General features: G+C 28.2%; 1 protein-coding gene across 1 annotated transcript; it reads right to left on the bottom strand.

Moving 5' to 3' along the window:
- Positions 1–1580: 1580 nt before the first annotated feature.
- On the bottom strand, positions 1581–2852 carry LOC135138290 (zinc finger X-chromosomal protein-like). Its single transcript, XM_064068231.1, has 2 exons — positions 2766–2852; positions 1581–2713 (listed from the first exon to the last, which is right to left on the bottom strand). The coding sequence occupies exon 2, from the start codon at positions 2701–2703 to the stop codon at positions 1624–1626; it is 1080 nt and encodes a 359-aa protein (XP_063924301.1). The 5' UTR covers positions 2704–2713; positions 2766–2852; the 3' UTR covers positions 1581–1623.
- Positions 2853–15954: the final 13102 nt, after the last annotated feature.

Here is a 15954-nt window from a genome sequence, read left to right as displayed (position 1 = left end):
ATGCTGGATATGTTTCATTGTATTTTAGGTCCGAGGGAAGTTCTGTCGAAACAACTTTCCACCAATTTTTTTGCTGTTATATTTGAACATAAACAGTTTATTTTATATATTTTTAAAACATTATAAAGAAAATGAAAAGTTGTGTTAGACTGAACCTTGTGGGTTTCTCAATCTATTTTCCGCAGCATTTTAAACTTTCAACTCAATTTCTTTCGAAATATGTACATACAAATGGATTTCGATGGTTATTTCCCTGTACCCTTCATTTGAAAATAAATATCTGGTGTTGTTTACCGATTTGCATTTTATGACGGACTCCCCACAGTGACCATATTCTCTCCTCTCTTGGCTCGCTACCTGCCGTGGATCGGTACTTTGGGTTGCATAGTTACAAAAAATAATTCTTCTCACTGAAACCGATTTTGTGGGCGACGACTCGGGTTGCCCTAGTGGTTTATTAATGCCAAAAATCTTGTATCTTAGCAAATACTAGCCCCGCCCACCCACGCTCTATTTTCTTAGAGGGTATATTATTGCCAAAATCAGTTTTATCTTATCAAGTACTAGCCCCACCCACCCACCCTCTCTTTTTTTAGAAGGTATGTGATTTCCCAAAATCAGTTTTATCTTACTAAGGACTAGCCCCACCCACCCACCCTCTCTTTTCTTAAAAAGTATATCATCTGCCAAAACTGATTTTGGCAGATAACATACTTTCTAAGAAAAGAGCATTTTAACTCTTTCTGCTTTATTCTCATAGAAATGTAGAAAAAAGTATCTCAACAAAATCAGTCTTGTCTTCAAATACTAACCCCGCCCACCCGCCCTTTATTTTCTTAGAAGCTATATCATTTGCCAAAATCAGTTTTATCTTTACAAGTAGAAGGTCCACCCCCTAGAACTGATTTTGACAAATGACATATCCTCTAAGAAAAGAGAGGGTGGGTGGGTGGGGCTAGTACCTGCTAGGATAAAACTGATTTTGGCAAGTGACATACCCTCTAAGAAAAGCCGGTCTTTATTTTCTTAGAGGATATGTCATTTGCCAAAATCAGTTCTATCTTAGAAGATGGTACCCCCACCCACCCACCCTATCTCTTTTTAAAAGGTATGTCATCTGCCAAAATCAGTTTTATCTTAAAAAATACTAGCCCCACCCACCCACCCTCTCTTTTCTTAAAGAGTATATCATCTGCCAAAATCAGTCTTATCTTACATCCCAAAATCATATTCACTAAAAATATATTTTTTTAAATATCTCAAACTTGAATTTTACTCATTGAAATTTAGTTTATAATAAAAATTTAAAAAATACAATTCGAGAAACACCGCCCACCAACCACAATATATCACAATTTAACCAAAGAGGATAAATGGAGGGAATATTTCCTAACCGACCCATGCAAAAATTATTTATTAAACGTTTATTAAAAATTGTCGGCAAACAAAGATTCTTTCACATTCTAGCTACGAATTGATGAATTTAAGCAAACTAAAACATTGATTCTAAAATTCATTGATTCCAGTCTCGACTTTTTTGTTTATCAAGTTTGTTTTATAAAAAAAATATAGTCCCAATATTTCGTTTATTTATTTCTTTATTTTAACATAAAAATATAAAAACTATTTGGTAATCGCTTTGACTGCATGTCGTGCCTTAAAGTGCCTTTTCAAATGACAATTTTCCTTCGCCTTGTAGGAGCACTTTTTGCACTCATACCACTTAATATCCCGTTCATCTAGATGCAGAGCTATTACGTGTTTCTTCAACTGCGAGCTTCTTTTACCTTTATACGAACACTCTCCACATTCAAACCACTTAGCATCCTTTCCATCCAAATGCCTCGAATTTATGTGTCTTTTCAACGACGCTTTCTCTTTAGCTTTGTATGAACACTGTTCGCATTCGTGCCACTTAATTTCCCGTACATCCAAATGGTGCGTTTTTATGTGTCTTTTCAAATTGGAATGATCTTTACTTTTATACGGACACTTGTGACATTCATACCACTTAACGTCACGTTCGTCCAAATGCTGCGCATTCACGTGTATATTCAAAGACAACTTCTGTTTAGCTTTATATGGACATACTTCACATTTGTACCACTTCACGTCGTTTTTGTCCAAATGGTGCGCCCTCACGTGACGCTTCACATAATATTTTTGCTTAGCTTTGTACGGACACTTATCACAGTAGTGCCACAAAATTTCATCATCGTTCAAGTGTTTTGAAATTTTGTGGCAGTTTAATTTATGTTTATACCGGAACTTGCCGTCGCATTGGTCACATTTATACCACGTTAACACCGTATTGTTAGTGCGATTCCCTGACTTATTTTCATTTTTTTCTAAACACGCGACACTGTGTTGGAGACATTTCATCGAGAAGTGTGTTTCGAACTTGCACTTTTTGCAAATGTATTCCTGGATCGTGAAGGAATTTGTTTTTGAAAAATCTGCTTTGTTGGTTTTATGATGTTGTTCGATGTGTTTTTTCAGCAGAAGTGCCAGATCAGTTCGGAAATTGCAGTCCTCGCAGGAGTATAATTCGACGGTTTGGCCACACTTGAAATGAATTGAATAGGGGGCTATTATGGGGTTCGACGTGAAACACAGTGATGGTGTGAAGTTTGAGTGGGCCTGATGGTGGTGACCATTGATCGTGGGTGTTTTTGCTTGAGCGAACTCCTCAGGACAATCCATTTTGGGGTTTCTGGATTTGTAAATTCGTTGGTGTTTGACAATAATAACTGGTTATTTCTCACCTTTTACTGCGTTTGCAACTTTTTAGAATTATGTAACAGTCCAAAAACACATTTTCTTTGCAAAAATAAACTTCGTGTTTCCTAACCTCAAAAATGATTGGGAGTTATGCAACACAATATACATAATAAATTTTCCTCTTTTTTTGTTAGTGTCGTACATATGAGATGTACGAGGGAAATGTTTTTGACTTATATCTAGTAGGCCATAATGTTTGTCGTGTAGTTGGTATTGCTAATTAATTTTGCTAATTAATTTGAAACTTTTTGAAATAAAGAATTAGGAAAGGAGAGAACGGAGAGAAGTAGAGAAAAAGAAGGGAAGAGAGGGAAGAAGAGAGATATAGAAGACAGAGGGAGAGAGTAAAAAGGAAGAGAGATGGGAGGGGATAAGATGAGAGAGGAAAAACTAAAGAGAAAAAGAAATAAAGAATAAGGAAGGAGGAGAGATAGAGGAAAGTGAGTGTGAGAGAGAAACAAAAAGAGAGAAACAGAGAGAATGGGGGAGAGAGGGAAATTGTGGGAGAGGGTAAAGGAGCTAAAAATAGAGAACGAGAGAAAGAAGACGACAGAGAGAAAGTGAGGAGGGAGAATGAGAGAGACAGAGCAAGAATGACAGAAAGTGTTTCCTTGAAAATTTTGTTTTTCGATTTATCAATTATCCAGTCTTTCAATTACTGTTCATTCAGTTTTTATTTTAAAAATGTCGATTTTTTAATGTTTTGTTTTTTCAAGTTTGATTCTCCAGTTTGTGATTTTTCATTTTTTAATGTTTTAATATTACAATTTTTCGATATTCTGATTTTTCAATTATCCAATTTCTTAATTTCTTTAGTTTTTTCGATTTTTAATGTTTTTATTTAACAATGTTTCGATTTTTTAGTTTCTCGACTTTTATTTTTGGATTTTTCGACTTCTAAATTTTTCAATTTTATGATTTGTCCATTTTTCGATTTCTCGATTTTTAATTTTCCAATTTGCTCAAGATTCAATGTTATAATTTTTCTACTTTACAATTTGTCATATTTTCAATTCTTCGATTTTACAAATTCTGAATTTCTAGATATTTTTATTTTTAGATTTTTCAATTTTCCGATTCAGTTTCCCTATTCATTTAATTTTTCAACTTAAAATGTTTCAATTTTTCAGTATTTTGTTTTTTTTTTCAATGTTTCAATTTTTGTATTGTCACTTTTACAATTCTTCGAATTTTCAACGTAAAATTTTTTTTTCAATTTCCATTCTTCAATTTTTTGATGTTTTAGTGCTACACTGTTTTGATTTCCCGACTTTTCAATTAGTGTCCGATTTTTTAATTTCTCTAGTTTTTTTGATTTTTCAACTTTAAAATTTTTCGATTTTTAATGTTTCGATTTTTCAGTTCCTCCATTTTTATTTTTGGATTTTTCGACTTCTGGGTTTTCCGATTTTGCAGTTTCCGGTTTTCCAATTTTTTAGTTTTATGATTAGTCCATTTTTCGATTTCTATATATTTAATTTTCCGGTTTATTCCATAATTCAATTCGATTCTTCAAATTTTAAATTTCTAGATATTTGTATTTTTCGATTTTTCAATTTCTCGATCTTTACTTGTTCAACTTTCATTCTAATCTTTTGATGTTTCAATATTACACTTTTCCAATTTTCCGGCTTTTTAATTATCCGATCTTTTTCGCTTTTTTTATTTTTCAATTTTAAAATTTTTCAGTTTTTACTGTTTTAATTTTTCGATGTTTCGATTTTTCAGTTTCTCGTTTTTTATTTTGGATTTTTCAATTTTTCAATTTTATGATTTGTCAGTTTTTTCAATTTCTGGATTTTTAATTTTCCAATTTGTTTATTACTCAGTGTTACAATTTCTGGTTTTTCCAATTTTTTTAGAAAATTTTGTTTTTCGATTTTTCATATTTTCGAGTTTTTAGTTTCTCGATTTTTAATTTTTCAATTGTTAGATATTTCCATTTTAGTCTTCTCAGTTTTTCGATTTTTGTAATTTTTCATTTTTGCAACTTTTCAGTTTGTGGATGTTCAATTTTTTGATTTTTTAGTTCCAATTTTTCAGCTTTTCAATGTTTGGCTTCTTCAATTTTTCGATATTTCAGTTTCTCGAATTTAAATTTTTTGTTTTTTCAAATCTTGAATGTTCAAGTTTTTCGATTTTTTTTATTTTCTCAAATTTTTTAATTTCTCGAATTTTGGTTTTTTATTTTTTTTAGTTTTTTAATTTAACTTTTCATGTTTTCAGTTTTTGGATTTTTCATTTTATCTTAAATTATCTTAAATTTTTTAACTTTTAAATTTTTAAAGTTTCTCGAATTTTAGTTCCTTGGTTTTTTAAATTTTTACATTTTTAATTTTTCGTGTTTTCAGTTTTTGAATTTTTTTTGATGTTTCGATTTTTCAGTTCCTTGGTTTTCATTTTTGGACTTTCCCAATTCCGAATTTTCCGATTTTTTAGTTTTCGGTTTTCCAATTTTTCAATTCGTGATTTGTGAATTTATCCATTTCTATATTTTCAAATTTCCAGTTTATTAATGATTTAATGTTATAACTTTTCGATTTTACAATTTCTCGTATTTTCAGTTCTTCGATTTTTCAAATTTTGAATTTTTAGATATTTTAAATTTTCGATCTTCAATTTTTCGATTTTTCAGTTTCACTATTTAAGTATTTTACTTTTTCAATTTCCATTCTAATTTTTTTATGTCTCAATGTTACACCTTTTCCATTTTCCGACTTTTCAATTATCCGATTTTTCAATTTCCCTGGTTTTTTCGATTTTTCAAATTTAAAATTTTTAAGTTTTACTGTTTCAATTTTCGATGTTTCTATTTTCATTTTTGGATTTTTCGACTTCGGAATTTTCCGCTTTTTCAGTTTTCCGTTTTTCAATTTTTCAATTTTATGATTTGTCCATTTTTCGATTTCTATATTTTCAATTTTCCAGTTTATTCATGATTCGATGTTATAATTTTTCGATTTTACAATTTCTCGTATTTTCAATTCTTCGATTTTTCAAATTTTCAATTTCTAGATATTTTTATTTTCGATTTTTAAATTTTCCGATTTTTCAGTTTCACTATTTAAGTATTTTACTTTTTCAATTTCCGTTCTATTTTTTCATGTTTCAATGTTACACTTTTTCGATTTCCCAACTTTTCAATTATCCGATTTTACAATTTCTCTGTTTTTTTCGATTTTTCAACTTCAAAATTTTTAAGTTTTACTGTTTCAATTTTCGATGTTTCTATTTTCATTTTTAGATTTTTCGACTTCGGAATTTTCCGATTTTTCTGTTTTCGGTTTTTCAATTTTTCAATTTTATGATTTGTCCATTTTCCGATTTCTATATTTTCAATTTTCCAGTTTATTTATGATTTAATGTTATAATTTTTCGATTTTACAATTTCTCGTATTTTCAGTTCTTCGATTTTTCAAATTTTGAATTTCTAGATTTTTTTGTTTTTTGATTATCAATTTTCCAATTTTTCAGTTTCACTATTTAAGTATTTTACTTTTTCAATTTCCGTTCTATTTTTTTATGTTTCAATGTTACACCTTTTCGATTTCATAACTTTTCAGTTATCCAATTTTTCAACTTCAAAATTTTACAGTTTTACTGTTTCAATTTTGCGATGTTTCGATTTTCATTTTTGGATTTTTCGACTTCCGAATTTTCCGATTTTTCAGTTTTCGGTTTTTCAATTTTTCAGTTCTATGATCTGTCCATTTTTCAATTTCTATATTTTTAATTTTCTAATTTATTCATGATTCAATGTTATAATTTTTCTATTTTACAATTTCTCGTATTTTCAGTTCTTCGATTTTTCAAATTTTGAATTTCTAGATTTTTTTGTTTTTTGATTATCAATTTTCCAATTTTTCAGTTTCAATATTTAAGTATTTTAATTTTTCAATTTCCATTCTAATTTTTTTATGTTTCAATGTTACACCTTTTCGATTTCCCAACTTTTCAATTATCCGATTTTTCAATTTCTCTGGTTTTTTCGATTTTTCAACTATAAAATTTTTAAGTTTTAATTTTCGATGTTTCTATTTTCATTTTTGGATTTTTCGACTTCGGAATTTTCCGATTTTTCAGTTTTCAGTTTTTCAATTTTTCAATTTTATGATTTGTCTATTTTTCGATTTCTATATTTTCAATTTTCCAGTTTATTCATGATTCGATGTTATAATTTTACGATTTTACAATTTCTCGTATTTTCAATTCTTCGATTTTTCAAATTTTCAATTTCTAGATATTTTTATTTTTCGATTTTTCAATTTTCCAATTTTTCAGTTTCACTATTTAAGTATTTTACTTTTTCAATTTCCATTCTATTTTTTTTATGTTTCAATGTTACACCTTTTCGATTTTCCGACTTTTCAATTATCCAATTTTTCAATTTCTCTGGTTTTTTCGATTTTTCAACTTCAAAATTTTAAAGTTTTACTGTTTCAATTTTCGATGTTTCTATTTTCATTTTTGGATTTTTCGACTTCGGAATTTTCCGATTTTTCAGTTTTCGGTTTTTCAATTTTCCAGTTTATTCATGATTCGATGTTATAATTTTTCGATTTTACAATTTCTCGTATTTTCAGTTCTTCGATTTTTCAAATTTTCAATTTCTAGATATTTTTATTTTTCGATTTTTTAATTTTCCGATTTTTTAGTTTCACTATTTAAGTATTTTACTTTTTCAATTTCCGTTCTATTTTTTTATGTTTCAATGTTACACCTTTTCGATTTCCCAACTTTTCAATTATCCGATTTTTAAATTTTTCTAGTTTTTTCGATTTTTCAACTTCAAAATTTTTCAGTTTTACTGTTTCAATTTTTCGATGTTTCTATTTTCATTTTTGGATTTTTCGATTTCAGAATTTTCCGATTTTTCAGTTTTCAGTTTTTCAATTTTTCAATTTTATGATTTGTCTATTTTTCGATTTCCATATTTTCAATTTTCCAGTTTATTCATGACTCGATGTTATAATTTTTCGATTTTACAGTTTCTCGTATTTTCAATTCTTCGATTTTTCAAATTTTCAATTTGTAGGTATTTTTATTTTTCGTTTTTTCAATTTTCCGATTTTTCAGTTTCACTATTTAAATATTTTACTTTTTCAATTTCCGTTTTAATTTTTTATGTTTCAATGTTACACCTTTTCGATTTCCCAACTTTTCAATTATACGATTGTTAAATTTTTCTGGTTTTTTCGATTTTTCAACTTTAAAATTTTTAAGTTTTACTGTTTCAATTTTCGATGTTTCTATTTTCATTTTTGGATTTTTCGACTTCGGAATTTTCCGATTTTTCAGTTTTCGGTTTTTCAATTTTTCAATTTTATGATTTGTCCATTTTCCGATTTCTATATTTTCAATTTTCCAGTTTATTCATGATTCGATGTTATAATTTTTCGTTTTTACAATTTCTCGTATTTTCAGTTCTTTGATTTTTCAAATTTTCAATTTCTAGATATTTTTATTTTCGATTTTTCAATTTTCCGATTTTTCAGTTTCACTATTTAAGCATTTTACTTTTTCAGTTTCCGTTCTAATTTTTAATGTTTCAATGTTACACCTTTTCGATTTCCCAACTTTTCAATTATCCGATTTTTCAATTTCTCTGGTTTTTTCGATTTTTCAACTTTGAAATTTTTAAGTTTTACTGTTTCAATTTTCGATGTTTCTATTTTCATTTTTGGACTTTTCGACTTCGGAATTTTCCGATTTTTCAGTTTTCGGTTTTTCAATTTTTCAATTTTATGATTTGTCCATTTTCCGATTGCTATATGTTCAATTTTCCAGTTTATTCATGATTCGATGTTATAATTTTTCGATTTTACAATTTCTCGTATTTTCAATTTTTCGATTTTTCAAATTTTCAATTTCTAGATATTTTTATTTTTTGATTATCAATTTTCCAATTTTTCAGTTTCACTATTTAAGTATTTTACTTTTTCAATTTCCATTCTATTTTTTTTATGTTTCAATGTTACACCTTTTCGATTTTCCGACTTTTCAATTATCCAATTTTTCAATTTCTCTGGTTTTTTCGATTTTTCAACTTCAAAATTTTAAAGTTTTACTGTTTCAATTTTCGATGTTTCTATTTTCATTTTTGGATTTTTCGACTTCGGAATTTTCCGATTTTTCAGTTTTCGGTTTTTCAATTTTCCAGTTTATTCATGATTCGATGTTATAATTTTTCGATTTTACAATTTCTCGTATTTTCAGTTCTTCGATTTTTCAAATTTTCAATTTCTAGATATTTTTATTTTTCGATTTTTTAATTTTCCGATTTTTTAGTTTCACTATTTAAGTATTTTACTTTTTCAATTTCCGTTCTATTTTTTTATGTTTCAATGTTACACCTTTTCGATTTCCCAACTTTTCAATTATCCGATTTTTAAATTTTTCTAGTTTTTTCGATTTTTCAACTTCAAAATTTTTCAGTTTTACTGTTTCAATTTTTCGATGTTTCTATTTTCATTTTTGGATTTTTCGATTTCGGAGTTTTCCGATTTTTCAGTTTTCAGTTTTTCAATTTTTCAATTTTATGATTTGTCTATTTTCGATTTCCATATTTTCAATTTTCCAGTTTATTCATGACTCGATGTTATAATTTTTCGATTTTACAGTTTCTCGTATTTTCAATTCTTCGATTTTTCAAATTTTCAATTTGTAGGTATTTTTATTTTTCGTTTTTTCAATTTTCCGATTTTTCAGTTTCACTATTTAAATATTTTACTTTTTCAATTTCCGTTCTAATTTTTTATGTTTCAATGTTACACCTTTTCGATTTCCCAACTTTTCAATTATCCGATTTTTAAATTTTTCTAGTTTTTTCGATTTTTCAACTTCAAAATTTTTCAGTTTTACTGTTTCAATTTTCGATGTTTCTATTTTCATTTTTGGATTTTTCGATTTCGGAATTTTCCGATTTTTCAGTTTTCAGTTTTTCAATTTTTCAATTTTATGATTTGTCTATTTTTCGATTTCCATATTTTCAATTTTCCAGTTTATTCATGACTCGATGTTATAATTTTTCGATTTTACAGTTTCTCGTATTTTCAATTCTTCGATATTTCAAATTTTCAATTTGTAGGTATTTTTATTTTTCGTTTTTTCAATTTTCCGATTTTTCAGTTTCACTATTTAAATATTTTACTTTTTCAATTTCCGTTCTAATTTTTTATGTTTCAATGTTACACCTTTTCGATTTCCCAACTTTTCAATTATACGATTGTTAAATTTTTCTGGTTTTTTCGATTTTTCAACTTTAAAATTTTTAAGTTTTACTGTTTCAATTTTCGATGTTTCTATTTTCATTTTTGGATTTTTCGATTTCGGAATTTTCCGATTTTTCAGTTTTCAGTTTTTCAATTTTTCAATTTTATGATTTGTCTATTTTTCGATTTCCATATTTTCAATTTTCCAGTTTATTCATGACTCGATGTTATAATTTTTCGATTTTACAGTTTCTCGTATTTTCAATTCTTCGATTTTTCAAATTTTCAATTTGTAGGTATTTTTATTTTTCGTTTTTTCAATTTTCCGATTTTTCAGTTTCACTATTTAAATATTTTACTTTTTCAATTTCCGTTCTAATTTTTTATGTTTCAATGTTACACCTTTTCGATTTCCCAACTTTTCAATTATCCGATTGTTAAATTTTTCTGGTTTTTTCGATTTTTCAACTTTAAAATTTTTAAGTTTTACTGTTTCAATTTTCGATGTTTCTATTTTCATTTTTGGATTTTTCGACTTCGGAATTTTCCGATTTTTCAGTTTTCGGTTTTTCAATTTTTCAATTTTATGATTTGTCCATTTTCCGATTTCTATATTTTCAATTTTCCAGTTTATTCATGATTCGATGTTATAATTTTTCGTTTTTACAATTTCTCGTATTTTCAGTTCTTCGATTTTTCAAATTTTCAATTTCTAGATATTTTTATTATTCGATTTTTCAATTTTCCGATTTTTCAGTTTCACTATTTAAGTATTTTACTTTTTCAATTTCCGTTCTAATTTTTTATGTTTCAATGTTACACCTTTTCGATTTCCCAACTTTTCAATTTTCCGATTTTTCAATTTTTCTAGTTTTTTCGATTTTTCAACTTTAAAATTTTTAAATGTTAATGTTTCAATTTTCGATGTTTCTATTTTCATTTTTAGATTTTTCGACTTCCGAATTTTCCGATTTTTCAGTTTTCGGTTTTTCAATTTTTCATGATCTGCCCATTTTTCGATTGCTATATTTTTAATTTTCCAATTTATTCATGATGCGATGTTATAATTTTTCGATTTTACAATTTCTCGTATTTTTAGTTCTTCGATTTTTCAAATTTTGAATTTCTAGATATTTTTATTTTTCGATTTTTCAATTTTCCGATTTTTCAGTTTCACTATTTAAGCATTTTACTTTTTCAATTTCCGTTCTAATTTTTTATGTTTCAATGTTACACCTTTTCGATTTTCCGACTTTTCAATTATCCGATTTTTTAATTTCTCTAGTTTTTTTCGGATTTTCCACTTTAAAATTTTTCAATTTTTACTGTTTCAATTTTTCGATATTTCGATTTTTCAGTTCCTCGACTTTTATTTTGGGATTTTTCGATTACGGAATTTTCCGATTTTTCAGTTTTTCAATTTTATGACTTGTCCATTTTTTAATTCCTATATTTTTGATTTTCCAATTTATTCATGATTAAATGTTATAATTTTCTATTTTACAATTTCTCGTACTTTCAGTTCCTCGATTTTTCAAATTTTCAATTTCTGGATATTTTTATTTTTCGATTTTTCAATTTTCCGACTTTTCAATTTCTCCAGTTTTTCATTTTTTTAACTTTGAAATTTTTCAATTGTTAATGTTTAAATTCTTCGATGTTTCGATTTTTTAGTTCCTCGATTTTTATTTTTGGATCTTTTCAATCTTCCATTTTCAATTTTTAATTTTATGATTTGTCAGTTTTTTCAGTTTCTGAATTTTTAATTTTGCAGTTTGTTCATGACTCAGTGTTATAATTTTTCGATTTTACAATTTCTAGTATTTTCAGTTCTTCGATTTTTCAAATTTTCAATTTCTAGATATTTTTATTTTTTGATTTTCAATTTTCCGATTTTTCAGTTTCACTATTTAAGTATTTTACTTTTTCAATTTTCGTTCAATTTTTTTATTTATTTATTTATTTCAATACAGTGTCCAACGGGCTTAAAGCCCAATAACAGGACAATGTTTCAATGTTACACTTTTTCGATTTTCCGACTTTTCAATTATCGGATTTTTAATTTCTATAGCTTTTTCGATTTTTCAACTTTAAAATTTTTTCAATTTTTACTCTTTCAATGTTTCGATTTTTCAGTTCCTCGATTTCTATTTTGGGATCTTTCGACTTCGGAATTTTCCGATTTTTCAGTTTTTCAGTTTTATGACGTCCATTTTTTAATTTCTATATTTTTAATTTTCCCATTTATTTATGATTCAATGTTATAATTTTTCTATTTTACAATTTCTCGTAATTTCAGTTCCTCGATTTTTCAAATTTTGAATTTCTAGATATTTTTATTTTTTCGTTTTTTTAACTTTAAAATTTTTCAATTTTTAATGTTTAAATTCTTCGATGTTTCGATTTTCCAGTTCCTCGATTTTTATTTTGGATTTTTTTAATATTATGAATTTTTAATTTTCCAGTTTGTTCATGACTTTGTGTTATAATTTTCCGATTTTACAATTTCTCGTTTTTCCGATTTTTCCAGTAAATTTTCTTTTTCGATTTTTCAATTATCCAGTATTTCAATTACTGTTTATTCAGTTTTTATTTTAAATGTGTCGATTTTTTAATGTTTCGTTTTTTCAAGTTTGATCCCTCAGTTTGTGATTTTTCATTTTTCAGTTATGTAATTCTTCAAATTTTCGACTTTACGACTTTTAATTAAAAATAAAATAATACTCTATATATTGTTGGCATCAAATGCCTGAAATTTTTCAATTTTCTCGAGCACATCGATTGATTATAAAATGCTGCCGGATCCGTCCAAGAGCTAGAATTCGCAGATTGCCAAAGCAAACATTTCTAATTGGGTGGAACTGGTGACGTCATGGTCATGAAATTACTACTTAAAAAAAATTCTTATCGAAGTTTTTGAACAAGTGTGAACAACTTTGATGAAGACTTTAAAATTAGACGCCTGTTGAGTGCGCACCCAGTTTTAATTAATCTACAAAATTAATAAAGGCTGAGTAATCCTGTGCGTCACTGTAATTTCTCATGAAATTGTTAACCGCATCCGTAATTTTACCAGAATACACGCCACTGATGTTATTTGACAGAAATTTAACAGTCCAACCGAAGGCAAATGGCGTGAAGACATTTATGTTACGTTTTCAATATAATAAAAGTTGTGTAATATTTTAATAGGATGACAACAGACCTGTAATTAGCGTTAAAAGAATAAGGTAACAACATTTTCATATATTTGTTAGTATGATCTAATATTGAGTAATTATAAGTAAGGTTATGTTTTCTGTATTTTTAGTCCCGAAGAAGCGCAAATAAAAGTGGGCGAAACAGGCGAATATCTGGAGGCATTGCAGTTTTTGTTGAACAAGAGTGAAATTTTAGAAGAAGGTTTATTATTTAAGGTCACACCCCTTGAAAGTGGAAGCCTGGGAGCAGAACCTGGAATTATTACACAAGAAAATTACAATTCGCGCAACGATAAAAGAAAAATGAAAACCTGGTCAGATACCGCTTAACGCAGCTTCCTGGACCAACCACGAAAAAATTGTCGAATACCTAGTGAAATCCGCCGACGAAATGAACACTGTTAATAAATCAAAGTCTTTACAGTTTCCTATGACGGTCACGAAAAAGTTGTTGAATATCTAGTGAAACCTGGGGTAAAAGTGGTTTGACACCGATTTACGAAGCTTCCTCCAATGATCACGAAAAAACTATTGAATACCTAGCGAAAGACGGAACCGCATTGAATAGCACTGATAGAGATGGTCGGACTCCGCTTTACGGAGACCATCTTAAGACAGCCTCGTAAAGCGGTGTCCGACCATCTCTGCCAGGACTCTACTACAATTGGTTGGAAACAATTCATCACGCAACAACTGATCGCGAACAACTTTACTTTTGTTAAAATTAAATATTTTTTATGTTGATTCTTACGTTGCAATAAATTTAAAAAGTAGGTCAGGGATGAAGATTGAATTTTTATTGTAGTTAGTTAAGTAACGCTAATGTCATTTCACTGTTATTAGTCCAATACAGCTATTATCCGTTCACGATCTTTATATAGTAGAGTTGGCCATGAAAATCTAGTGAGTTTGTTGGTGTTTGATGCAGAGGAATAAAAATCCCCAGAACATTTTTCGTTAGGTTATGTTTTCCATATCTTCTAACTTCTTTTTTCACTTTTCTAAGATTACTAAAAGGGTTGGTAAAAGACAACAACCTTGATCTAGTGCTCTGATGGGTTTAGCTCTTCTAAAACATTTTTCCGGCCTTAAATTGAATGATTTATCTATATAGCTATTACTAATGCTTACGTAAGTGCTCTTTATTTGCTTTTACTAACTAGTTCCAAACGCTTATTAATAAGAACGTTACCATACGCCTTCTCCAGGTCCATGAAGAGTTACAAAAAAAATTAAAATGCTTAAAATTTGGTGAAAAGTAACAACGTGGATGATCTAACTAAAATTATACTTATTTTATTGTACGTCAGGTAGTTTTTCACATACTACCTTGGTAAATTTAGAACGAAAGATGCGTAAAAATATCACCCCCGACAGTCTACAATTCATTCCATTTCCATTATTTCGCTATGAAAATCTGTATCATCACCGTCATTTTCCAGTTTAGATTCTGAATCAGATTCACCTAGCGAAATAATGAAAGAAGGAATAGATTCGTACGAAAGATTCCCCATATTTTTTTCCCAATCTGCCAAAATAAGTTTTTCACAATGTTTACAAAAATTTTGCTACATGCTTGGAGTACATTTAGAAAGCGCCTCAAGCCATACATTCTCCACCCTATTTTTTAATCAAGGTTGAGAATTTATATGCTTGTTGTAATAGTTCTTACAAAATCCCCAAGCCATTTCAATTGGATTATATCGACAATGGTACGGAGGTAATCTAAGAAATTCATGGCCACTTTCTCTTAAGGGGACTCGCTAGACGAGGTATAACATTTTTTTGTTTTTTTTTGAATGAAAAAATGATATTAATATAGATGTATCATACATCAAACTTCAGCTTTTTTCATATTCTAGAGCGCAGAGACCAGTTCAATCAACTAAAAAAATATGGCTGAGAAATATCGTAAAAAAAGCACCATTGTATGTTTTCTTTTCAAGTTTTTTGAGTCATAACCATCATAGAATCGCTTGAAAATTGGCACATGGATAAAACATCACTTTTTACAGGGCGCAGAGTCATTAAATGTTTGTTAGTGGTACAATTTGTTTAAATAATAATGTGTTTATTAAAATCAAAGTATACCACAAATTAATGCAAAATACGTAGAATAATTTTAACAGGAATATCAGAGGAAAATTAATGATCTATAGGTTAGCAGAGTTTTTAACAAAAACTAACAATTATAAAAAAAAAATGTGTATCAATTCGACAGAATTTGAGCAGTTAGTTCAGTACTTTGTCGATAGGAGAGCCACTAAAATTTACGGAAGCGACTTTCCAGGTAAAACCCTTATCGCTTGCTCTACCATAAGCTGATTGTTAGAGTTCTCGGTTGATTTTTCTAATTTATGGCAAGGAACTCAGTTTTATAACAAGCCGCTAGGACCGGCCGTAGTAATCTATTGTTAAGCAAATTAACTTTTACGCAGTGAGGTACTATCATAAAACCGAATTAAAACTGGGGAACTATAATATTTTTACTCCACTCAGGATCCTGAATTCAATACACTTGATTAGGGGAAAGGTGCCTAAAATGATCCCCCTAAGGGAGAAATTCTTTAAAAAATACAAATTATTATTATTCGTGTAAAACTGTAGCATTATTTGTAAGAACATTGATTTATCTAGGTAACAGTATAAGCCAATTGGTGATTCGATAATTATAAAAAAAGTTATTAACGTTTTTCCAGGACCTTACAAAAGGATCATTTTAGGCATCCCCATAGGTAAAATGATCCGTCAGCATAGGCATA

This window comes from Zophobas morio, unplaced genomic scaffold (genome assembly GCF_036711695.1).
Source record: "Zophobas morio isolate AGI-343-1 ecotype UQ-CSIRO unplaced genomic scaffold, CSIRO_AGI_Zmor_V1 ptg000030l, whole genome shotgun sequence".
Lineage (NCBI taxonomy): Eukaryota > Metazoa > Arthropoda > Insecta > Coleoptera > Tenebrionidae > Zophobas > Zophobas morio.
This window is presented reverse-complemented; position numbering and strand designations above follow the sequence as displayed.